This window comes from Pelobates fuscus, chromosome 2 (assembly GCF_036172605.1).
Source record: "Pelobates fuscus isolate aPelFus1 chromosome 2, aPelFus1.pri, whole genome shotgun sequence".
In the NCBI taxonomy this organism is placed as follows: domain Eukaryota; kingdom Metazoa; phylum Chordata; class Amphibia; order Anura; family Pelobatidae; genus Pelobates; species Pelobates fuscus.
Genome location: NC_086318.1, coordinates 230,623,819 through 230,640,608, shown reverse-complemented (window position 1 = coordinate 230,640,608; position 16,790 = coordinate 230,623,819). Strand labels below are relative to the sequence as shown.

The following is a 16,790-nucleotide window of genomic DNA, read 5'->3' as shown; positions in this document are numbered from 1 at the left end:
GCAGCGGCCGTCCGCCCCGCTCGCCTCCGGAGTCAGGTCGGCTTCCTCCTCCAGGGGACTGAAGCCTGTTGGGTGATTTTTTTTGTGTGATTCCGTCTTAGGCTGCAGGAGCTGGTCTTGCATGCGACCAGCCAGCTCGGCCGTCCGGCCCCGCCCCCCCGCTTTGTTACAATTTTATGGAGATGGATAACAAATCACAAACATTTAAATTCTTAGCTAGGACATATTTCACTAGAATGGAAGAAAATAAATATCCAGGCACACCTGAGGTTTCTAAAAGACAAACTTTTTATTTGAAACAAGAAAGTGGAGACAACGTTTAGGTTCCTCTCTGAGCTCAGAGAGGAGCCGAAACATGTAGAGACGAGTGCAGCGTGTGTGTACGAGTGCAGCGTGTGTGTACGAGTGCAGCGTGTGTGTACGGGTGCAGCGTGTGTGTACGAGTGCAGCGTGTGTGTGTACGAGTGCAGCGTGTGTGTGTACGAGTGCAGCGTGTGTGTACGAGTGCAGCGTGTGTGTACGAGTGCAGTGTGTGTATGAGTGCAGTGTGTGTGTGTGTGTGTTGCAGAGCCTTGGTGGGGGGTGGGCAATTTTTTTTATTATTTTAATTATTTTTCATTTAGTTTAATTATTATTATTTTTCATTTAGTTTAATTATTATTATTTTTTTATTATTATTTATTATTTAATTTTTTTATTTTTTTTATTATTACTATATATTTTTTTCGTCCCCCCTCCCTGCTTGATATATGGCAGGGAGGGGGGCTCTCCTTCCCTGGTGGTCCAGCATTGGTAGTTCAGTGGGGGGGAGAGGGGGGTTGGCAGAGCTGTAACTTACCTCTCCTGCAGCTCCTGTCAGCTTCCTCCTCCTCTGCGCCGTCCGTTCAGCTCTTCTGTCAGCTCACACTGTAAGTCTCGCGAGAGCCGCAGAGGAGGAGGAAGCTGACAGGAGCTGCAGGAGAGGTAAGTTACAGCTCTGCCAGCCCCTAGTCTGTATTATGGCAATGCAAATTGCCATAATACAGACTATTGACTCGAGTATAAGCCGAGTTGGGGTTTTTCAGCACAATGTGCTGAAAAACTCGGCTTATACTCGAGTATATACGGTAATCTATGGACTTTTGATATGTATCAAATTGGCCAATATCACCTATATCCTTCTTCTGATTATCGGTCATATAGAATTTCAATATTTGGGTTTTAGAAAGGTTTAATTTATAATTAGATAGCAAGGAAAATAAATAAAATATTGCCTCCAAAAGGTCTGGTATCGAGGATCCTGGAGAATTAAATTCGTTATTTATTCGTATATAGGCAGCCAATGGTTCGATTGATAAGGCATAAAGGAGAGGTGCCAAAGGGCAACCCTGCTGAGTGCCATTTTGAATGTTGAATGCGCTAGAGTCAATATATGGACCTCTGACTTTCACAGTTAGATTCATATAAGAGCCTTAACTTGCTCTAAGAACATACCATCTATACCAAACACCCGCAGAGTCTCCAACATAAATTTACTCTATCAAATGCCTTTTCAGCATCGAGAGCCATTAAAATAGAGGGAGTTTGTTTAAGATGGATCTCCTCTAGAATATTGAAGACTCTGTGGGTGTTCTTCTCTCCTGATCTACCGGGCATGAATCCAGCCTGGTCTGGATCGATAAGTTCATGAATCACTCGATTAAGTCTTTGGGCTAGGATCTTAGAAAAAAGCTTTATGTTTAAATTAATGAGAGAAATAGACCTATAGTTGGTAACTTGTGTTGGATCTTTCCCTGGCTTTAAGATAGGAGAGATACTGGACTCCATCATCTCTAAAGGGAACCCAGTATTTCCCCTAATTGAGTTAAACATTCTACTTAGAAGAGGATTAATGAAGAAGGTAAAGGGGACCCAAGCAACAACCCTCGGGGCAGCCATCGGCTCCCGTCCTACCGGAGATGCCAACCGACTGGCGGATGGGATTGCGGCCTGCTGTGAGGCTCTGGTGGGAGAAACGACCAATCTCCTGTGCTTAGGCCGGCGGGACCTCCCTCACGCCTACTGAGGGCCCACTCTCCCCCCCTGTTGGCCGGACCCCACCGGAGATGCAGGGACCCTTTAAGCCGTTTGAGCAGCGGTAAGACAAACCCGAGACCGCATGGCAAAACTCAAGATGGCCGTGGCACCTACCATAAGCCAGAGAAAAGATGCGGTAGCGGCGGAGCAACGGCTGCACACAGTCTGGGAACCGGTGCTGAATAGAACATCTGCAGACAAACGGCGAACTCCCCCAGCACAACGGATAACTGCAAAGGGCGCATAGTTACCAAGGAGGCTCGGCTCAGTATAAAGAGCATACTCCTATCATCCGAGGCATCATCTCCCACTGTTACTGGCGGGCCTGTGGGCACCCTAGCAGGACTCTGACCCTAAACATGGCAAAGCAGCAGACATGGGGCACAAATTCTACTACCTACCTGAGGCAGGCTCCGGCAGACACACAGGAACGGACACACTCCTGACCGACAAGTACCCAAGCTAATAAGATTTTGGCACGAACCACAAGGGACTTACTCATAGCCATAACGCCATCTGATCCAACACTGCTGCAGGAACAACCAAGAGGCTGCTAAACATAAACATAGGACTGTACATCCTCTATTTGACATTATACTGTCCCCATTACTCACCACCTCCGCAGCGCCCCACAGAAAGCACTTAAAATGTCTGAGCACACATGTATACCCACCCGGCAAGCCCAGCGCTCCACTGTCCTCCTGGTGGTTAACCATTCATCAGTGTATAGAAATCTGTACCTGCTGTTATGCATAGCCTGTAATTCAATAACTATATAACAATCGTACAACTAAGCATGCATAGATTAACAGTTTTACCTGCTCGTACATAGCCAGTTATACCTTATACAATTTCAGAATAATCTTATATGTACACTCTCTGCACAAGCCATGCTTTCCTCTTTTTGTCTCTTCTCTATTTCTCCATGACATGTGCATTATGCTAACATACTTAAAACCAAACGTAAAACTAAACTACTGTACTAGAGATCATATTAATATCATAAAAATGTGCCTGTATATCGAATGCCATGACATGTAATACCAATGCTCACCTATTCTACCGGATGTCGCTGTTGTGGCGGACACCGGCAATTTGTTAATTTCGTGCACACCCAAAATAAAGAATTAAAAAAAGAAATAAAAAAAAAGAGGACTAATAACTGGTTAAGGAATTTGAAAAAATAAAGTGGAAAAGCAATCCAGACCTAGAGCCCTCCCTTTTATCATTCCTTTATTGCTGATGAAATTTCGGAACAATTTAAGCTATCTAATTTTTCTGGGGATAAAGGGGGGAGATTGAGATCCTTCAGGAATGATCTAATTTCAATATATATTTTTTTTTATTATTCTTTATTTTTGCAGTGCGTGAGTTGATAACAAGCAGGTGAGAGGTACCCCAAAGGCATTCCTCCAACGTAATGTCATATGAACATAGAGGTACATGTGAAAACAAGAACATTTTTGTATTTAAGGATTCTCGTTGTAGTTTTAGCAGGTTAGGGTTGCCACAGTAGTTTGTGTTATCTTGCAAATTATTAGTTAAGCGTTTACATGGCAATAGTAGATGAATTGAAACTAGCTTGGCTCCGGTCTAAACCTACATTCTGATTTAGGTACAAGCTTGAATCATGCTAATTCGGCATATGGGGTATAGAGATGCAAGTTAAACATTTTCAACTAGAGATGCAAATAGAGTCTGGTAGATAATCATTAGTGACATGCTAGGCTGTATATGCATACAAACTAAAATACTTTGTTGTAGATTTTACTCATGAGGAAATATGTAAAGAGTTGAACAGGTAGAAGATCGTTGGAAATACAACAGGTATGGGTGTAAGTTATGCTATGTTGGGCGGTAATCGTATGTCAGTGTCTGCCTTGCTATGTGTGATGTGTGTGCATCCTGAGCCTTGGTATGGCGGGGATGGACAGGAAGGTGCTTACGATTGATTTGTGTAGTATGCAGGGGGAGGCCTCCGGTTGTCGGTTGCAGGGTGTAGGGTATTAGTGCGAACAAAAAAGAAAAGGAGATAAAATTTAATTTAACAGTTTGAGTCCTCTCTTTGAACTGGAATGTCCGCCTTGCCCCTTACTGTGGTACCAGCGCCTGTCCTCGATCAGCCGACCCCACACATGGGCCACTTGAGATGGATAGCCTCTGTGACTGGCAAGGCTATGAGCCCCTTTCCGGCGTGGGTTCTCCTGGTAGTCTGCTGTACCGTGGCTTGGTAGGACTCTTTAGCCCTGGATTGCAGAGTGTTGGCTTGCTGGCCAGAGATGCTGTGTTCTGGTGCATTGCTGGGGCTTTGTGGCTGCCCGGTATTCCCGTTCGCAAAGAAGTGGGAGCGGGTGCTTGGTTGCCGCCGTTTGCCCTGCCGAGTGGCGGCTGTGGGGCGGATCCAGGGGGCCACCGTTCTCACTGCTTGGTCGTGGGTTAGCCCCTGTTGGCAGAGTAGTGTCCAGAAGCTCTCACAGAGCTGCTCAAAAGTGTCCTGGGACCCTGCCCTTGGCCTGGTGTGTTTGGCTTTTGAGTCGGGTTGCTGTTGAGCCGCCATCTTGGCCGGGCCTTGGAGGCGCGGTTTCCCCGCGGGTGGAGACGCCGGTAAGCGTGTCGTCTGCTGCCACAATCTGCTTTTCACGTGGGGACCGGGATGGCCCCCGCCGATGTCCAGCGGGTCTCGTGGGGATGCATTCATGGCGTCCGCCATTTTGATTGGTGCACCCAGGTAGGCCTCGGAGTTCAGGTCGCTTGTGGGGTGTTAAATACCCTCTTAGTGGGAAGCTTTAGTCTGTGTGCGGGTGCCGTGATATCCCTCACTGGCAAAAAGGGGGGGTACCGGAGCCCCTTCCACCTCCCATGTGCCGCGCTGCTGGTCCAAAGGGAAGCTTCAGGTTCTGACCACCTGTCGAGTGACGGTGCGTCTCACAAGGTGTCTCTCAGGATTGCAGAGTGATTCTAGTCGGATCGGAGCCCTGTTTCTCGGGTGAGATGTCGTTTTTTTTCATTTGTTTGCTTTCCCTTTGCAGGAGCTCCCTTCATGTGCGACTTGTCTGCATGGCGGTCAGGCAGCGCCCCTTCTAATTTCAATATTTTTATCCACCGAATCTGGAAGATTATAAAGTAATTTATAATATTGTCCAAATGCCTTTCCTATCTGAGCTGGTCAAACACAAGTATTACCATCAAAAATAATTTGTTTTATTCTATGTTGCTGATTGTATATTTTTAATTTCCTGGTCAGTTCTTTTCCAAGTCTATTGTTGTTATAATACCAATTCTGTTCTAGACGGGATAGTGATTTCTCTTCATTTTCTAGTAGTTTTTTTGTTATTTTACCCTAGATAATCAGTATCTCATCTGCCACCTCCTTAGTGGGGTTAACTTTATTCTGTCTTTCCAGTTTTGCCAAAGAAATATTTGATTCTGCGATATCTTCATCCAGGATCCATTTTTTTAAATCAGATATCATTTTAAAAAGCATTTCAATGGGCACCATAGTGTACTATCTTTGACTTCCCCATTATCATTAAACTCTAGGAAACTGTTAGTCCGTTTAATCAATTCTTGTTTGCTCTCCTCTGATTTTAATATAAATTCTTTCATTTTCCATTTAGACCGAGAACCATATTGATGGTTGCCTTTAACACTTAAGAACGTCAGAGCAGGATCAGACTATGTGATATTTCCTATTCTGGAGTTTAAACACTTGATAAAAGGATAATTGTTGTTCACCAGCACAGAATGGAAATTGTATAATATTTAAACAACACAAAAAAATGAGTTACTATAATCTTCTAGATAAAATCTAGGACGAATACTATTTTTTCCTTCGCTATTCTTGTCTTTTCTTTCCCTTTCCCTTAGTGAGCAGAAGGAAACTATTTGAATTTTTTTTCTTTTAGATGCTTATAATTTTATCATTTTAGTCCTCATGTTGTTAATTTGTCTTTGACATGCTGAGGGTCCAAACATATATAGGTTCTCTCTTTATATGAAATACATAATTTGGTAGGAAACCTCCATGAGTAACGGATGTAATTTTTATGTAGACATGCTGTAAGTTCCTGATATTTCTTTCTGTTTAATCTCGTTTATGAGAGATCCGTAAAAGGTAGACAGCATGTGGAATTTTGGATTCTTTGACGGGTTCTTCCTCATCTCTCTGGTCAGCATCTCTTTAATTCTACAATTGGCAAAGCGGATTATCACATCTATAGGACTGTTTGATTGAATTAGATTGGTTAGCTTCGGTAGTCTATGCATTCTTTCTTTAGGTATTGGGCCATATCATTTTGGATCCAAGTAAACAGCTAATAGTTCCATCAAATATTTTTCGAGGTTCACAATTTCTTGTGGTGTTCCTCTAATTTTCAGGTTTTGTCTACGAGATCTATCTTCGAGATCGGTCAGATTCGTATCCATTTTAGTAATATCCACTTTTAGAGAATCATTTTGGTTTTGAAGATCATTCAACTTTTGATACAATACTGCAATTTCCTGGGATTGTTTTAATAAGGAATTTCTTAGTTGAGCCATTTCTTCTTATATTAATTTTATCATATAATGATTCTAATGCAGCAACAAGGTTTGCTTGAGTGACATAACCCAAAAGCTCAGGTGTATGCTCAGATGAGCTTGTTTTCATAATTTTTTCGGATAGTGTGGACAAATTCATTTGACTTTTAGGGGGGTAAAAGTTTGTGATTTATTTTGTTTAGTTGTGTTCTTTATTTTCTCAGCTTTTTCGCTTTTTTCAGACTTACCGTATCTCTTTTCGGGACTATCTTAGACACAGGATTTTAAATTTAGTAGTGGAGGAAACTTGTATATGTATATATATATATATATATATATATATATATATATATATATTTATTTTTTTTATCCTACTTTTTTTTTCTTTTTTTTCCCCTACCTTCTTTTTTTAAATCCTTTTTCAAGCAATCTCTCCCCTATTTTGGCTTTTTACCTTTCCGTTCTCCCTTCCTCCACCCTTTTTAATTAGTCACTTGCCATTTATTTCTCTTTTGTTGATAAATTATATGACCATCAAGTTTCTAATTCGGAAATAGTTTTACCAATTTTATTTTATATCTTGATATCTTCAGCCTATTATAAGCTGTTTGTTTGTGAACCTCTATTACAAATTTGTTCAGGGCCTTATAGACCGTGAAACTGCTTATTTTTTATACAGTGAAACAACGTGTTTTTTAATTGTCCAGCTGTATATAGTTACTTCCACAGACAATTAGCTGGCATGCATGGCATACATGGAACCCTGTCTTAACTAAACCTCCTCCCGGACAGCAACCCGCCAACCCACCGGCATATAACAACCAAACTTCTCTCACGTGGGTTTAGTGGTGAGTCTCTGATTGATCATTCATACCGCAGGAAGCCCCCCCTCGGATCTCAATTAAATCCTTACCTTTTGTGTAATTTTACCCCACTCCCTCTAGCATGTAAGCTCATTGAGCAGGGCCCTCAACCCCTCTGTTCCTGTGTGTCCAACTTGTCCGGTTACAACTACATGTCTGTTCGTCCACCCATTGTAAAGCGCTGCGGAATTTGACGGCGCTATATAAATAATAACATAATAATAATAATAAATCTCCTCCTTAGTTATAGTTAATCCATTTTTAGGAGTGTAGTAGGCAGACTTGTTTTCCGTGGTTTTCGCAATGAGTCACCCTCGGGTCCCCAGAACTCCGATCAATCACACCAGATGCCCCAGTGCTAGTACAATTCATTCAGCTTCGATCAGTCAATTCAAGCCCCTCTTTCTCTACCTGCGGCATTCAGGGACCACGAACTTCAGCACTCAGACACGTCCAAAACATACATGCAGCGTCACTTCCGTCATGACGTTTCTTTATAAAAATCATTGCCGGTTTTCATTCAAGGCTGCATTCTATGTCAGGTTTCTGACAAAGGTAAAAACAAAATATTGTACCATTTAGCTAATTGTTTCTAATATTTTACTTATTTAGTTTTAATATTAGTAATTTATAAGACAAAGATCAATTAATCAATAAAAAAAAAAGTATAATTGTGTATATTTTTTGTATGTATGCATAGCCATACAAATACTTTTTTATTCTAAGTCCCTTTGCTAGCTATCCATGTTTAAAATACATGTTTTATTAATGGAAAAAACTAAAAAAAAACTGATACTAGTGAAGAAGTACATTTTTGTTAGATAAATGTCTTCACTAAACCATGACCAGATCCAGGATCTGGATTGGCAACATTTTAATCAAAATAATTGAGCTGAAAATAAAATGCTAATTTTCCAAATCTACTGTATTGGATCAAAAATGTAAAAGTTGATTTTTAGCTACATTTCATTATCTATTTAGTTCAAACTGAATTAAAAATTAATTTGAAATCAAGGTCACAATACTGAACCTGACACTTTCTGTAAGCCAACAATGATTTCACTAAGGCTATTGTGGTGTTACTTAAAATTAAACTTGAATTCCCACTTTAGTAAATAATGCTGTTTATCTCCAGTTTATTTTATCCTAAAGCATATTCTGACTCTCCCTAGAGCACAATGAAACGTATTATGATGATACCATTTGTAGCAAGAAAGATGACATTTTATAATTTATATAATCATGAATGTATGTGTAATCTCTCTCTTGCAGGAGGTGTGGGCACTAGAAATTAGACACCCTTTTTAAGTAAACAAGAATTAGTGAGACATTTTCTTTCATGCATATTACATAATTCTATGTGTGTAATCCATATTTAGTAATCACTAAACAAAATTCAAACTGTATGGAAACTGCAAATTCAGATTGAAACAAACTGCCAAATATGTGTTAAGCATTCCCAAAATGCCTGAAGTCTTTGACAATGTGCCTTTATGACATTTCGGTACGTTTAATACTTGACACTTTCTATCGATGTCATTATTTTAACTTGTAGACTTTCACAGACTGTCAGCTGAGGGTTGGTAAGAGATTACATCATTTACCCTTCTTATATGTCCACTTAATTATCTCTTCATTTTTTTAATGCCGATTTTAATACTAAACAGCAGTTGTATTAAATTTGCCCATATTATGTTATGTTTTATTCTTTAAATCCATGTTTTCATTTCTCATCTAATCTGAATATTTTCTGTGTCAGGCTCTCTTTCTGTTATCAATGCTATCCCTGTCTCTGTTATTTACTCATGTATTTTTTTGTTGTTGGTTTTATTTTGCCCTTTGGAACATATTCACTAAACAGTGACTTATGGTGATATGTTTAAATGATGGAAAAGATAGAATTGTGTTGACTTTATGGAGGTTTGATCAAATATTTTCATGTTGGCTGCTGCCTCACTGTTTAGTAAATATGATTTAGTCTGTCTTGTCCATGAAGAACAGGTATCACTCTATTGTCTTTCCTCCCCTTCTTTTGTCTCTTGTTCTGACAATTTTTCCTTGAATTGTACCCCTGTCTATCTTCAATACAGCATTCAATTTCCCAGTCCTGGATTGGTCCAGTCTGCCTCCCCTAATTCGGTTTGACTATCCTTTTAGTAGGTCTGGAAAGAATATTTTGAGCCTGTCCCATTTATTTATTTGCATGCCATGCTATCTGAACATTAGCATTGTTTGTTTGTTTTGTCTGTTTGTTTTTCTTTGTTTGACAGAATATATATATTTGAATAGAAATATTGGGTCGGATATTTAAGTGAGTGTCTATTAGATGGGTAATTTTCAAAAATGATCAAATGTAATTATTTTATTTGATTAATTCTTATTTTTAGGCTCTAAGCTCCATAGGTTTCGTTTAGTCTGTAAGAATGAATATTATTAAAATTTAGTTAACAGAGGGACAGGAGATAAGCCCCTGTCATATATAAATAGGGATACAAATTCTATTCTGCTATTTCAGATAATGGAATCTAGAAATCTCTGAATATCTCGCCACCAGACTCTGGCTGTGGTTCCTGGGAGTTGTGGTTCAATCAGGAGGAAGTAACCCAAGTTGATCTATCTCAGATCTTGGGGTCAGCTTATTGCAGAGCCGCTGAGATGTTGATAATTTGGGGAAACCAATCCTGAAGGTCAACAGTTCAGTGGATCTTCAATATCCAGAGGGATTGCGCGGTGACAAGACAAATGATCCAAGCTTAGAGTTGCTGAAAGAATAACAGGACTGGGTTACAGAGAGACATACATGGGAAATCGCCATCCTGGCATGGTTTGGCTTGGTGTCCGTGGCCCCCCTTGCAATATGCAGAGCCCCAGGACCCTCAGGATGAGATATCTGATATGGGTCCACACTGACAGGCAGGTATCACACAGCAAAGAAAATACAGAAAGAACAAGTGAAGCGGAAATGTAAAAGCTCTGTGCTAGTACAACAGAATAAATAACCCGGGACATCTTGTAAACACTGCGGTCATAACCCTGAAACATAGAGCAGCTCTGGTGGGATCTGGAGTATGAGACCTGGCTCCCACTATCTCCCCCTCTCTCCCTCTCTCACTGCTCTGTTTATCTCCTCTAATCTGCTGCAATGTTTAAACCTAAGCCCATGGAGGGAGAATAAACCCGTGCCACTTGGTTCTAGTGTCTAGAGCTGGTGGGAACTCTGTGATTAACCATCTCATCGCCCAAGTAAGTAAAAAACACAAGATGGAAAAGATAAGGGAGAGGAAAAAAAAAATCAGACAGCCTCTTTGGACTGCAACTCCCACCATCACACCCTGGTATCGAATCCACAGCAGTAGAACTGTCCAAGGCTTTCTTTCGCGCCATAAAGTCTGGCTGAGCATATTGGGAGTTGACAGTTTTTTTTGTAGATGTTTTCTATCCACAAAGGCTGCTTGAGTTATGTGGGTTCACAGTAAATCTACAATGGCTGAATATTTAGGGAAATGGGGGTCCTGGCATGGCACATTGTTAAACATTTGAATTCTATCAACCCGTGCTCTCATACACAAGATCCTTTTTTAATCGAACAATAATTCAGAACTGTAACAAACAATTAACCTTTCCAGGGTGGGAGGGGTGAGGGACTCGCTGCCAAATCCTGGCTCCTGAAGGGTTAATTAATTATGCTAAATGCTCTCCTGGCATAGCTGATACACTATCTCAATTCTTACATACCATGCAGAGAGCTGACATTATGCATGCATTTAATCAGATAGGCAGAGTGCAGAAAACTCCAAGAGTCTCTTACAAAAATAAAGTGCATGAGTGTGTAAAATGGAGATAAGACAGACAGTAGGTGGCCTAGTTAAAGCAATGCTTAGCCCTGTGAGCTCAGTTTGTGTATTAATGCTGGGTCTCTGTCTGCACTGACCTAATAAAGACCTCATCTACTTCAGGGAAATTGCAAAACACTATCCTGGTGTTTATGGCCTGAAGCCAGATCCCACTATATAGAAAATCAAACTACACAGTGAACTAATGCTTCTAAAAACTTCTAAAACTGAGAATGGGGTTTTGCAAATTAGAGTTATTTTTGCAATTGTGCTGTTTGCTATATAATAGGACTTCATTATATATATATATATATATATATATATATATATATATATATATATATATATATATATATATATATATATATATATATACATCACATGGGTAGATACAATAAACAGAAGGAGCTATTCAACAAACACACTAGAATCTGTTCGTTTAGTAGCGAATTGCCAACCGAATCGCAACATTTATAAAACAATAGGCAATAAAAATATCCAGATCAGCCGAGTTGAATATTTTTTTCCAATTTCAAAAATATAGTATTTACTGAAAACCGAATAGTAAGTGTATGTAGAAGTAACCGAGTTGGGGATTGTTTTCCCCAAATCCGTTATTTTCCCCTTAAGTTTGCAAATCGTTTTTCAATAGTCTACAATTCGGTATTTAGTGAATAAATCTAAATCTGTCATCAATGTCAATCCAGATTGATAAATATGAGATACACAGGGTTATTTAATAAAGTGTAAAGCCAACGTGAATTTCAAAGTTAAGGTCAAAATAAGCGAAATTGGATATTTTCTAAATCAGCTGTGCTTTCAGTTCGGCTACTCTAGCCTTAAATTTAAAATTGAATTCGAATTCTCACTTTAGTGAATTATCCTGCTAATGAACTGACCCCTAAATACATTTTACAATTATGGCTACTGAGTAATCGAAATCCTGTTGATGTTCTAGTTGGGATTCTCACCCTGTGTCAGCATTTATTTTATTGGAGAAAGCAAGCATAAGTAATGATAATAAATAAAAAAAATAAAAATAAAAAATATTTTAAAAAATCACAAATTCCATTTTTAAATTCCTTAATGTACCTCCTTTAAAATATATACTTTAAATGCAATAATAATGAGTCTAGAGTAATTTTTTACATGCTATCAGTGAATATGTTTTCACATTCACCATATTAATTATAAACTGAAGAAATTATTTTTTTGATATGAATGTCTCATGAGGTAAATGTTAATTTACAAAGATATATATTTGTAAGTTTGTATATAATTAGATTTAATATATTTGATAATTATATTTATTTTAATTTAAATGTATTTCATTTACTGATCAATCAAGATGAAATATTTATCAAAATGGACTAGTTATTTTTTTTTAAAAATTGTTTCAGTGTTCACCGTGACAAAACCAACCAAACTTAAGCTTAACGAATAATTCTAATAATAATAATAATTATTATTATTAATAATAATTTATTATGATCTTTCAAAGAAACAGAGAATATATTTCAAAATATATAATCAAAGATTTATTCACAGAAATATCTAAAAACTGTCTGAAGAAAAAAAAATATATATTTTCATAATATATATAAATTTATATATCTCAAATGAGAGTTAATTCTAGAAGTGACTCTCAAAGCCATCTTTCTAGACTTCTCCACGTGGAACAAAGTATTGTACAAAATTGCAGAGGCTTACTGGAGTGCTTGGGCCAGCCAGACTCAGAGCAACACACACTGCACAAAGCCATACACTTAAATAGAAATAATTGTTTTTGTAATGATACAAAACTCATATATACATTTGGTCCTCTCCTTTGAAGCAGTCTGATTGTCCTTGCATGTTTTGGTTGATGTGCATTTGTTGTCAGACACAGTTTTCCATACAGTTCTATCGGGTCAAGATGCTGTGCTCCCACATAGGCGCCCAGTACCCACTACTTCTTTTAGGTCGTTTTCTGGTTTGCCAGCAACCATAAAGGGCCACGTCTGCCAAGAAGACACAGGAAATAAAATCAGTCATGTCTGCATATCATGCAAAAATTACAAAACAATCAACAAATTATAAGTAAATGAAATGTGAAAATCGTATACATTTATTTTTTTAATTTCTTATTTTACTCCCAGAAAGGAAACATTTTCAGTGTTATGCATATCAGGATTTAAGGTGTACTCAAAGTAAATATTTAAATTTAAGGCCAGAATAGCCGATATGAAAACATTGCTGACTTGGAGAATTTTCCCGAATCGACTATTATAGCCTAAAATATGTAATTCATTTTCAATTCATTTCCAGACAATTGACACTTTACTGAATGACCCTGAAATGGTGTGTATCTTATGTTTTAATTTTCAAATATATCAATGAAATAAATATTGTAATATGTTAAGATTATTATTGTATTTAAAATGTGAATTAATATTGATAGCATAATTATTATAGTACATATTTATATACCATAATGGTGGGATTTATTCACTAAGTAGTTAATTTGTGCAAAATGCAAGTTTAGGCCTATTTAGCCAAATTGGAAATCTAGTTGACTTGCAGAATTGTTTTCCCCAAGCAGCAGTATTTGTTAATTTCCAAAACTTGTTTTCAAATTAGCCCAATATACAAACACATACCTTAACCATACACATATAGATATAATCCTCTTATATAAATATATACACACATTCAGAAGGGAATAGGGGGTAGTAGTTGTTAAAATAATAAAAACTGTGTGGGATTCGAATGCTTGACATAGCAGGATTAGTCATATACCAAAAGATTAACATAATGATTCATTGTCCACTTAATTTTCTTCTTTAAAAAACACATATAAAATGTACTTATTTACACTTTGCAGAGCAATGTTATTATGATGACGTTTACATTTGTTTTATTGTATAAAACAAATAAAATTATAATAATCTCGTATAATACTGCATTAATTGTATGGAAGTTTAATAAATCTGTGTGTTAGTTTAGCTCTATTAACTTCATACATAGCCTAGTCTGTTTTACATTATAGCCAGATAAAAACGAAAAATAAGGAAAATGAAAACATAAATAAATGCTTTAATGTATAATTATGTCATGTGAGTCATTTGTGCCCTTGGTTTGAACCAGAATAAAATTTAGGATATCAATGCGTTTAACAGGATCCATTTCTTACTTTTAAATTACAATAACACCTGACGTTTCAATTAGTGACTATAATTGTTTAAAATAAGACGTTTAACTAGTTCCAAGCGAACAGATATCATCCTGGTACAGGCATTCTTCCAACAACCCCACAGCCAGATCCATTATTTACTGCAAGAGTAGATAACATGAAATATGACTGAGACTGTAGTTCTTCAGAATGTGACACATTAGGATATAACACACCTACACACATACTATGATAAAGCGTACACATGTGAGGCTAACATACAAGCAGTTACACAAATGATAAAACACACACACTCATATTAGGATAAAACACACACAAACACACACACACACTAGTGTAAGACACACAGACACATGCACATCTGGATAAAACACACACACAACAGAAAGCACACACGGATAATACACAAACAAACTTAGGCTACAACACAAACACACACACTCTTCTCAATTTTTAATAAGCACACGAGACAATGTTGCAAACTATAAATGATACAATCATTCGATTAGGAATCAGTAAACGAAAGAAACTATTCATGCAGCCCAGCAATATCTATCACAGCACAGTGTGGGAGCTAATGCCTTGGGCCGCTGGCTGAGCATCATGGGAATTGTAGTTCACAAGCATATCTCCTAAATTGGAACCCACCACCAGGACCGCTAAGTGAGTTCAGTTTTAAATACTTTGAGTACATTCCACTATTATGAAAGCAAGCTGATTATTCCATTTCTCCTGGATTGAGTTTAGTAAATGTCTATTTGCCCAGTGAGGACACTTACCAGATTGACAGGGTGGATGTAGCCATTTTCATACTTGTCATTGGCCAGAATTTGCCTCAGATGAGCTATATAACTGGATGCCAGTCTAAGGGTGTCTAGTTTAGACAGTTTTGTGTCCGGAGGAACCCAGGGCAGGGTGGTCTTGAGTCTGGAGAAGGCTTTGCTGAGCACCCTCATCCTTGCCCTCTCCCTGGCATTGGCTGCGTTCCTCTGGACCTGTTTCCCCTCACCGTTGACTCCACTCAATGGACTCTTCTTATTGGGGTTTTTCCTCCTTTTTCCTGCTTGCCCTCTGCCTTTCTTGGGAGACTCGTTATCACAAACAGAGCTTTCCTCGTTACTGTCATTAGAAATGCCAAACTCTTTGCTGGAATCCAGTTTCATGCCATCACAGCCCACCATTTCCACCTCCTGGAAGTCCTCCACATCACTGAGAGAACCAGTAGACATGGTGTATGGTGGGGCCCGCTAGCTGCTCCTCTCCTTGTGGGATCAAGGTGTGAATTAATGCTGTATAAAGGGGATGTGTTTGCTTAGCAATAGACTGGACACGCCTGTTGCAAGTGTTTGTCTAAAGAAGAGAGCTGAGGAATTTCATGTGGACAGTAGTAATTTATTTATTGGATGGAGGGCGGGGAGAGGCTGAGCCAAATCATGAAAGGGAGGAGACACTTTGAAGAAGATGCATTTTCAGAACTTATAGCCCCCACCCACTGATAATCATCACCTAATGCATGTTGTATGTGTTTTGTATGTGTTTATATGTGTATGTGTGTATGAATAAAATGAAATTGAATGAACACATGCATAATTCACACGGTGTACAATAAAGTATATACATGTAGCAAATTACTAGTCTGTATCTTGTAAATCACTGGATCTGAAATGTTACATTACACAGTCACTATCAAAATGGATCAGTTTATCAGTAATTTTCACTTACGTTGATATAGATAAGAGGCTTTACATAAAACCAATAGACCAGGACACATTTTTTTCTTATTCTTCCTTAAATATTTTTTTTTTTTTGTAGTGGTTTAATTAATTATTTTCAGCTCTTGTTTGTTATGCAGGGATGAACTTCGCACTGAAGTTTGTTTATTTCTCTCTCTTTGCTGCACAATGAGTCCAGGTCTGCCATGGCTGCTATCTCGCAGGATATTTGAAGGATTGCACTCCTTAGCTGAGGTCAGAGGCCATCTAACCCCATTACAATTTGACTTAGTCCAAAATAACAATCTCACTTGTCACTGCGGTGGATCCTCAGACTCAGGGGTAAAATCTCCATTCCTCGCCTCTAACAACAGAATGCAAGATTTCCAATGGGACATCTCTTTTGTGAGAAATCGATCAATACTATTTATTTGGTAGATTTTCGTATGTATACAAATTAACAATTTTATTTTAAAACATTATTTACAGATATATGTCAGTAAACAGTATTTTCTCCATGAAGTTAAAGGAATAATCCCTATTATTCAATCACCCCTTACTGAAATACCCCAGCCACACAGCAAGGTTGGATCTTAAATCAATGTATTGCCAGAGGTCCTGTGAGGCTGTATTTGGA

The 16,790-nt window shown here is 38.3% G+C and overlaps 1 protein-coding gene across 1 annotated transcript; it reads right to left on the bottom strand.

The window, feature by feature from the left end:
* Positions 1-12,851: 12,851 nt before the first annotated feature.
* On the bottom strand, positions 12,852-15,784 carry TCF21 (transcription factor 21). Its single transcript, XM_063441191.1, has 2 exons — positions 15,221-15,784; positions 12,852-13,269 (listed from the first exon to the last, which is right to left on the bottom strand). Exons 1-2 carry the CDS (start codon positions 15,668-15,670, stop codon positions 13,180-13,182), a joined length of 540 nt encoding a protein of 179 aa, XP_063297261.1. The 5' UTR covers positions 15,671-15,784; the 3' UTR covers positions 12,852-13,179.
* Positions 15,785-16,790: the final 1,006 nt, after the last annotated feature.